The sequence below is a fragment of the Amborella trichopoda genome, chromosome 9 (assembly GCF_054954075.1).
Source record: "Amborella trichopoda isolate Santa Cruz 75 chromosome 9, AtrichopodaSantaCruz75HAP2 v2.0, whole genome shotgun sequence".
Taxonomy (NCBI): domain Eukaryota; kingdom Viridiplantae; phylum Streptophyta; class Magnoliopsida; order Amborellales; family Amborellaceae; genus Amborella; species Amborella trichopoda.
Genome location: NC_142344.1, coordinates 38,087,519 through 38,097,695, shown reverse-complemented (window position 1 = coordinate 38,097,695; position 10,177 = coordinate 38,087,519). Strand labels below are relative to the sequence as shown.

The window sequence follows — 10,177 nt, the reverse complement described above, 5'->3', positions numbered from 1 at the left end:
ACACTTCTAGGATCATTTCTATATGTTTCTTCTACCTCTCTGCTTTTTCTACTCCTCCTTGCCCCAAAAAGGTCAGGGGCGTTGACCTTCTAAACCTCTCTATAAGGCTACTGTTATTCTGCTACGAGGTAGGGGTAGACTGAGCTGACATTGACTCTTTCATCATTTGGGTCATTTCCCCCAGAGCTCTATCAAACTCATCGAGCATCTCGATGTTCTCATTGCTGGAGCTCACATTGTTGGCACGAGCCCTCGGCATCTTCAACTTAGCAAAGGAGCATCCAGTCACTAATCAATCCTAAAACTATTCCAAGGACTCTTCTAAAACCCCCTAGGCCAAGAATCCTTTCTTGGCGGCTCTGATACCATATATGTCATGAACATGGCCTCAACCCCCATTCCGTACTCGGTGGAGTGAATTCATTGCCCATTCCGTACTCAGGTCGGAGTGAATTCAACGCTTTAATAATGCGGTAAACGGAGCAAACCATGGAAAATAACTAAATCAATAATTCTAAGTACAAAGAATATTTAAAACCTGGAGAATCCATACATCATTAAAAGGACATTATAGAAAGTTCTTCCAAAAATATTACACTTGAGTCTGGGGCACCAGATCCCAAAAGTACATACATTCCGAAATAAACAAAATACAGGGCTAACTGCCCAATTACATACAAGATATGGACTTCCTCTTAAGGAGAAAGGACTTCAGCTCCCAACTGCAACACATGAACTTTGGGCCCTCAACTTGGCGCTATCAATCTACAAGTGGGGAGATGCAGGGGGATGAGCTAGAAAGTCCAGTATGTAGATCTAGGTGTTATGCATCATTAATGAGTCCATTAATATATCATAAGCAATTCTTCCAATTATAAGAGGTCATCAAGCAATAGTCATGTATGTTAGAAATCAGATCAATATATCAATTACGACATCATATCCAAATGTCTAGTATCATTCAATCATTGCAATCATCAGCATTCACAATCACTATCCAAATATTACCCACTCACTCCTTAGTTCACCTACTCTCAAAGTAGAGGCCTTATCCACCAGGCTAAACCAATCACTTTGCTTAGGACCTCTGCCATCTCACAGGAGGGAGGGCAATGATAAGTGGGTGATTCCACTTCGTAATGCCCTCTCACACACACGGTCCCCAGCACGTATTGGGGCTTTCGATAGGCACTTACCTTGCAAGGCTTCAGTCGTTAGTCTCATCTCAGTAATCTCGGGGGGTACGACCCTCCCATTTCACTTTCCCCTAACTGCATCCTATCATTCAGCAAAACCGGCGTCACTTTCCTCAGTATAGCAATCCTCACTACCGATGAGTGCCCCATCACGTAGAGAGCAGTACTAGTAAAACAGTATCCACTACCGATGGATGCCCCATCACGTAGTGACCAGTACCAGTGAAATAATGGCTAATATCACAGTATTACCATAGCATAGGGCCCACTACCAATGACTGTCTTATTGCGTAGTGGTCATTACTATGGCATCTTATCGTGCTCAAGCATTTAATTTCATTCATGCTAAATCAGTGCATTGTAACAGATAAATCAAATTTTCATCATGCAAGAAAGAAGTCTTACTCAGAAACATCCAGCATTCACAAAACATTATAACATTTATTATGGAGCATCCATTGCATGAGCTATCACAAGCCATTTACGCTTAGAAGTTGACATAGTGATTCAGCACTTATCATGTAACATTCATCCTAGAATAATCACATTAGTTTTGCAGTTATCCATTTATTACATAACACATATTTGCATAGCACCATCCACATAACACTATGGCATTCGCATGAAACACATCGCTTACTACTCACATTTATCACTTATCAAAGACGTTACATAGCTACTTGAATAGCTTAATGAGTAATTCCGAGAGGTGTCAGAAAACGAGCATAACACAAATTATGTGAGGTGCAACTGTGACATACCCCTCTGCTCGGGGGCATAATTCCCCAATCTAGGGGGATTTTCGAAAAACTTTAAACATGCAACATTAAGTTCATACCCAGGGCTTTAAAATGGCGGTGAGTTGAAGGAAGTTGAAAACCTTCTAATAGGTCAAAAACGTGGCTCAAAACGATTGAAAGTTGCTAGAATTTTACTGCAACAGTGGGTAGTGACGTACCCACACATTTCAGGGCGTAACTAGAATTTTACGAGAAATCTAAAAATTATCAAAACATGCAACTTCAAGCTTATTCACTGATCTTTTAAATGGTAGAATTTTGAAGCCATTTGGACACCTTTTGATAGGCCAAAAGTGCAGCACAAGACGGGTCACAGTAGCTGGAATTAACCGCAACTGTGGGCAGTGATATGCCCTAATATTTTGTGGCATATCTTTTGATCCATTCAAAATTTTAAATAGTAAATGAGGAAAACTTAAAATAAACATACATATCTTTCATTCAAGACTAATTTGGACATATTTGGGTGTCGTTTGGTCGCTGAAAATCCCAAAGCAAAGACCCTCACAGTTGGTGGAAAAATCCCTTATCCCACGATTCAACAAGCTATCCACATGATAGATACCATTTCACAAGCCAAAAACAAAACCCAGCAAAAGCCTTATTCATGTCAAGCAATTTAAGCAAGTTTTACAAGAAAACTACTTTATAAATTTATCAAGTTCATTACTCAATGCTTAATTACTCATTCAACCCCTTTATATTCATTTATTTTCAAATACCTCATTTTATAATCTTGCTCTTCATAGCAACTTAAATTTAGATCTTATGAAATGAAATGATGCACAACACTAAACCCACTTACCCGGTGTTCACAGTGTCTTCAAATCTCCCACTCGCAAGCCACCTCGAGCTCCAGCAATGGCTTCTACAAGGCGTTACTCCCACTTGTTTTAGAGAGAGAAAGTGTAAGGGAAAAGTGAGGGGAATTGAGGTTAAAAGGGGAGGGGAGAAGGCTTAAGTACTCAGGGTAGGTGAAGGTCACTGTAGCTGACGTGTTCGGCTCTGATAGGTGCGGCTTTCACGTACGAACAAGTGTAGCACTGACAACGGTCACATCTTTCCCCCTTCTCTGCTTTCATGAGCGGCAATACTCCAGTTCACATGCGGCAATCCCCAATTTTCACTTGCGGCGATGCCTTTTTTCACGCGGCATTGCTCTTCCTTCTCTCTCTTCACAGCTGGCATTAGGCCTCTTCCATAGGCGGTGATGCTCATCCCTATCTTCACCCGCGGCACTAACTTTTCATGCGACGCTGGTTCTCTCTCTCTCTTCTTCATTTCACAAACGACGCTGGGTCACAAACGACACTGAGCTCTTGTACACATACGGCGATGCTTCAAACGACGCTAGGCCTCTGTTTGACCCTTCATCAACGTGCTCATATTTGGACTGGGAGAAAATTGTGGTCCTTATAGACTGTGCTTTTTTAATAGGACTATAAAAGTGCAATCAATGTGCACCTTAAGATTCTCATTTCCATACTGTTTGGGTGTGACTTTCTCTATTCCAATATCACAAATTCCATCATACTCTCCATGCTCGAAGAATTGATGTTCGGATCTTCAATCTCATCCTCGTCAACCTATAGAAGAAAAGAAAATATTCTAGTCTTCTCTTGTTAACGAATTAATCAAAAAATGTTTTTGCTAGAAACACCTAAGAAAACAAGTTCTAGTTCAATAATTTTCTCTCCAAAACCACACTCTGGGTTGTCTTTTAGTAGTAAGGAAATCCTATGGACAACTTGGGCTTTTGGTAGAAATATTCTATTGATATTGATTTATACATGATGTGCCCATGACTGAGCAAAAGACTACGGGACATCAAACTGGTAGGATATAGGGAAAAGTTATGTCAATCAAGCAACAACCTTTGGACTTTGGCTGGATTTGTTTTAATTCAATAAAGAAGGAATTAAGGGGATGAGAAAGAACTACTCAAGAAAAAAAAAACAGGATGTGGTTAAAACTGTAGAAGCCTTGAGATGTGAGGGAGATAGTTGCTAGGGATTGGGTGTGGGACAAACATGCCCTTTTGTATTTATAATAGTGAAACTTGGGTTACTTTACCTAACAAATGACCAACAGTAGGTAGCTATGATTCACTAACCACCTTTTGATAAGACACTCTCTTCATTTTTAGTATTTATTTTCTCCTTTTCTTTAATCTTGGAAAGCTTGTCCTTATCCAGTATTAATGCCTTCTCTATTTGCCCCTATATGACAAATCCAGGCTGTATGCTCAAAATTTGGTGGTGTCATTGATAGGGGTGGCAATGGGTCTGGTCTGTGTCCGGTCAGACCCAAAGTTACCAGACTTAGACCCAGACCCAAATATGTAATGTGGGACTCAGACCCAGACCCGGACCTAACCCGACCAAAAACTTAAAACATCTACATATTTAAATATATTTCATAAACTGGGACCCAAAAATACAATGTGGGACTAGAAATTGGCAGCTGGATCCGATCTTGATTGTCCCTGAACTTAGATCAGGACCCAAATAGTGTTCGGGTCCAAGGTTTGGACCTGATCCTGACACACCGGGTCCAAAAATTGGACCCGTATCTAGACCCTAGTCGGGTCCAGTTCCATTGCGAACCCTACTCATTGAAATACAATTAAAATGTAGCCAAATTTTGTACATTATATTCTAAGGCATTGGGACATGTCAGCCTTTACTTAAAACAACATTGATTTTCTTTTTTAAGTGCTTTTTCATGTATTCTTAGTGTTTATCTCATAATGGCATTGATTTCTTTGCTAAAATTGTTTGGGAAAGGTTTCTCTACTTCTCCTATAACATAGAAGATCTATGGTTCCTCTACCATCTAGCCTTCCAATTTGATCAAGTGAGTCACTCACCGTTTGATCTTAGATTCGATGGCATAGAGTATTTAATTTTTAATTATTTTTATACGAATTTTATGTTTATGAAATTTGGTAGGTACCATATTCTCATTGGGGCACACCTACTAAAAAATATTAAAAATAATTTTATGTTAAAATAAGGACCAAAATACCCTTTGAATATTTTAGGGGTATTTTGGTTATTTTATTTTATTCATATTATTTTTTTATATTTTTAACAAGTGCGAGTTTAATAGAGGATTGGATGCCCAAAATTTGGTGTCAATATAATTTATATAAAAAAACTAAAAATAAAATAGTGTAGAAGCATAACATTGTGATTGGAGCAATCGTAGCCCTCTATTTAGAATGGATGGTTAGATAAGGGGACGTATATAAGTTTTACGTTGTGGGGGAAGTATAGGAAACCTGCCCAAATTGTCTACCCGTTCCCTTTACTTATTGGGAATGGTTTCTATATTTCCCCTATCTATACTTCCCCTACAACAAAGAAGATCTTTGCTTCCCCTACCATCCAACCAGGCAATTTTGATCAAGAGAGACACTCACCGTTTGATCTAAGATCCAACGCCTTAGACTATTTTATTTTAAATTTTTTTACACAAATTGTATTTGGTACGTGCTATGTTATCATTGGGGCACAACTAAAATAGATATTAAAATTAGTATTTCGATAAAATATATTGATCAAAATACCCCATGAATCTTTCAGGTGTATTTTGGTCATTTTATTTATTGATAATATTTTTTTTATATTTTTTAAAAGTGGGAGTTTAAGAGAGGATTTGACGTTCAAAATTTGGTGTCAAAATATTTCATAAGCTCAAATTCAGACACGAGCTAGATCTCGATGATACGCTCGTTTGGACATATGACCCGCGTCATGGCGTGGCCCGAAACGAGGAAATTTCTAGAGAGAAGATGCATTCGAAACATGAAAATTCATATTTTAAAACGAAGAACATTCAATTTTTCAAAATTCATATTTTAAATTCAGATTTGATAAACCAAAGATGTCTTGTATTTTTTATTTACTTTTGATAATAGGGTTGGGCTCATAAGTACAGTACCTCTTGAGCCTTAGTTAAAGGTTATGACCTCCATTCTCACTAACACATTAAAAAAATTGACTATTTCGAAAATGGGTAGGGCACTGTAATCCAAATAGATTTTTGCAATAATCTCTTTCTATGGATCCGGACAGCCCCTAATTGTTAATTCACGAAGTTTAATGTGCAGTTATGAATTTCCTTGTGGTTTTTTATGCTTCCAAACAAGCAATTGCTTGCTTTCACACTTCAAATATATTCCTAGTTCCATTGTCATTCTACTGTAATTGGCACAATGCTAGTCAATAGTGTGATAAGAAATAAAGGTTACAAATAAGAAGACCAAATGATGTGATACAAAGTAGAAATTAATGGATTTAAGGTGCAAGGAACAATCCATATTGTGACATTTTATTACAAGGAAACTTTTTTTTTTTTAAAATCATAATCCCTAAAATAATTACTCTTTAATGTTTTTGATGGATAGCTCAAATCCTATATTAAAGCCCCAAGGCCCCCTCTGCAGAAGTCTTCAAAGCCCATGTCGAAGAAGTAGGGGAAACTGTGGATTGATTTCTCCATCTTCGATACTCTTCAAAAATCCTACAGCACTGACCAATAAGAATTCTCTTTCTCTATATAACCATATTTTCGTCTTCTTCTCTCTCTTCTTCGCTTCCCTTTCTAGAAAAGCACAATTTACTTATAGAAAGATTTTAAAATTTTTCAGTCCACTGAAACTAGACTTCTTCTTCTTTTTCCCTTTTTGAGAATGGTTCTTCTTTTGTGGAGAATTTATCTGTGTTTCACAAAAGCATCTAAGTTTTATGTGCCTCATTTAATCAAATAATCAGTAAGCAGCAAGAAGAGACCACCAGGCAAACTCCAATTTATGTTGTTCGCAATTATGGCCTGCAACTCTCTATTTATAACACCGGGTAGAACTGATATTCTAGAAACAAATAATTCTACTTCTAATAGGAAACAAAACTAGATTTGTAATTTATGAATTCTAGAAACCAAGAATTCTACATTGTAAAATAAGTGCAATAATGATTTTTAATTTAAGTCACTTATAGGATTTGCTTTTTTCATTTCATTTATTTAATCGTAGCGGTTGAAATGAAAGGTCATGACTTAATTTTTGAAATTATTTATTTATTTTTATTTAAATTTAAGGTATTTGAAAAATAATTTACATTAACGTCATAGTTACTAATCGATAAGGTTTGTTTGCACGTAAAAGATAAAAATTAACTTTTCAAATTATTTTTTTGGATTTCAAAATTTAGCCATTTAAAAAATATTTTATAGCAATAAGTGATTGGTAGGGATATCTCCTTATATCAACATAATTAAGATTTACATGCGTATAGGACTAGGATTAAATTACTTTTGTAAATAACAAAATAAAGCCTATGTAGCTTCTTAATTTTTTGAATTTTCTCCCTATTAATTTTATTTTTAATGAAAATATAATTTTATACTAAGGGATTTGAAAAATACTCTCTCTGGATGAAGTAGTAATTTTTGTTCACCAAAAATCTTGATTTTCATTTGTTAATATTTTTATCCCATATTAATAAAATCACATCCTTCCCAAGCCCACATGGCAGATTAAGGTAAACCACATGAATTTTGTGTGTTGTGGTTTTTGGCTTATGGCCCGTAGAGAGTTGTAAGTTTGGATTTTACTTTTTTTATATTATTTTTCCAAATTTATTACATGGTAAAATTTCCTTGGTGTGATTATCTTTCTTGAGATATAACTTCAAGTTGGTTAGAGATGTCGAATTTGTTATGCCAAAATATTTCATACACCTGGGGGAATATATTGTCCATCTACTCCCTAGAGCAAAATATATACAAGAAAAATCTTTTGGATCACCAAAGTTGGGAATGTAATTTCTAGAGCCCTGTGACCTACCTCAAAGAAAAAATAAAAAATTAACTCTTATTTTATGACAATTTCAAGCCATCTAATTCGACACCTAATGGCTGAAAGTGAATTGTCACAACCGGCAATAATCTTGTAATAATGATAAATAGCATCAAGGCACACATTCCCTTTGGATGTTTAGTGGATTTGGAGTATGCTTTCGTGAGAGACAGCTTAACCATATTTTCCTTCTAGTGACGATAAGGACAAAAATTACGTACACAATCTATAGACTCAAGGCACACAATCTCTCTTTCTCTCCATTCACTCGAGCTTTCTTTATTCAAAACCTTTTTTTTAACAACACAATAACCCAACATCTTCGCTAAAAGCCTTTAGGGTTTACCTCTCAAGCAAGTGGCCCTAACTTCCTCAACCGATTCTTCTGGTTTAAAACTGAGCATTTAACTATGACTTTTGTTTCAACACGAATTGCTGCTGTGCCCCCTAACATCCTCCATGGCTGCTATTTTAGCCACTCGCCGCTTCTTCTTGGAAGGGCACCTGCACATTGGGGATTCACTTTCAATCGACGGACTTTCTATGTAAGGAGCGTGTTCTTATAACTATTTTTGCAAATTCAGGTGCTGAATATTTTTTCGCTATACGAGTGCAATGAAGATACTTTATAAGGAGATCCTCTCGTTTTTTCATGGCCATGACAATGCAGGTGAGTTAGGGTTTTCTTTCTAACATTTTCTTACTTTTCCCTTATCTGCTTTGAAATTGCTAAAATGGGTATTTATAGGGGTGTGTATGTGTTTTTTCCCCTTCTCTCAGGAAAATGGGGTTTTTCCTTGTCACTATTTTACCTTTTATATTGGTGGTATAATATGATCAGTCATCACAACTCCATTGCCTAAGTTGAACCGTAATAGAAGCACTTAAGTCTATCTCACACCATAATTAAATGAACAATTGAAATTATATAAATTGTTAATCTATCCCATTTATTTGAAAGTGATAAACCCCATGGTCAGGATTAGGACTACCAATTAAGGCGTGCCTGCAGCCAACAAGCTAGGCTCGGACTGGGCTTACTGGCCGAAACAATTATCATTCTGCGCCTGAGTCATCCTTGGCCCGCCTAGAAATCTTATGTAATATTCACTTTTTCATATATTAGTAGGAAAACGGGCTTCACAAGTTTTAACCGACGTATTTTTTCCGTAGGTGAAAATGATATATTCTCAAAAATTTATTGTTACAGAGAGATTCAAAGCCATATTCTTTGTTTAACTCTTGTGCTCTATCAAAAGATAAAAAGGTTTTAAGAAAATGTTTTATGATGTAAATTTGAGGTTCTTCACGTTAACTAGGAAGTTGTTGAAAGTAGGTTCCAATATGATAGCAAATGCTTGAATGCTTGTATTGAACTATTAAGAGAAGGTCAGGTTAACAAATATTGAGCCTCTCATTGTACGAAGAAATATAAATGCACTGTTGGGATTTTGTGGGGGCTAAATTAGAATACACTGAGTAAACATTAAAATTTGGGCCCTCAAGTATGAGGGATGATTTGATTATTGTATAAATAAAGATTTTTCTTCTTCTTCTTTCTTTTTTTATTTTTTTTATTTTTTTATTTTTTTATTTTTTTATTCTACAACTTTTGTTAATGTGGTTAATGTGTTAGGTCAGTTTAAATGGGGAAAACCCAAGGTACGTAGGCATAGAAATATAACCGATGAGGGTTTAGTGGGTTAGCCCTTGATGAGGTCGGAGTATGCCCGGATGAGAGCCGAGGGATTGTGTGACCCTTGTATGTCATGGAGGCCTTTAGAAATAGGGCCAAAGCCTATTATTTGTACCATCGCACGACATGCACATTTACCTTTCAAGGTGAAGCATGCTCATGTGCGAGAGATACCACCTGTGCACCATTGCTCAGGTTAGGATAACCTAGGTTTTATCGCCAGAAGGATCTGAAATCCATATACTGGGACTGCGATATCTACCCATTGTCTAGACTCTGGTAACCCACTAATGATCCCCTGCATGGACTGTGGGTCATGGGCAATGCTAGGTCGGTTTGATAAAACATGTGTCGTCCGTAGTCCGCAGTAGGAGATGAAATGCCCTAGTGCATATTGATTCCTAGACCATATAGATCATTTTCCAATCAAAGTATTTAATTTTACCTATTTTAATAATATAATATTTTTAGAATTGCTATTTGAATTTTTTTTAAATCTCTAATTATTTTTTTTATCAAATTCAGATTTATAAAAATAGAGATATATCTTTGAAAATAAATATTCAACTAATGATTTTATGTTTTTCTAAAAATAAAAAGTAATATAATTACATGGGAGGCC

At 36.3% G+C, this 10,177-nt stretch overlaps 1 protein-coding gene across 2 annotated transcripts in view; it reads left to right on the top strand.

Moving 5' to 3' along the window:
• Nucleotides 1–8,142: 8,142 nt before the first annotated feature.
• Nucleotides 8,143–10,177, top strand: part of LOC148780516 (uncharacterized) — a 49,728-nt gene continuing 47,693 nt past the window's right edge. For both annotated transcript variants that reach the window (XR_016040026.1, XM_088845799.1), the window contains exon 1: nt 8,143–8,529. Coding sequence is in view for 1 of the 2 variants with exons in the window: in XM_088845799.1 (XP_088701925.1) it covers nt 8,512–8,529 (18 nt within the window). In the remaining variant the exon portion in view is untranslated. The remainder of the gene's footprint in view (nt 8,530–10,177) is intronic.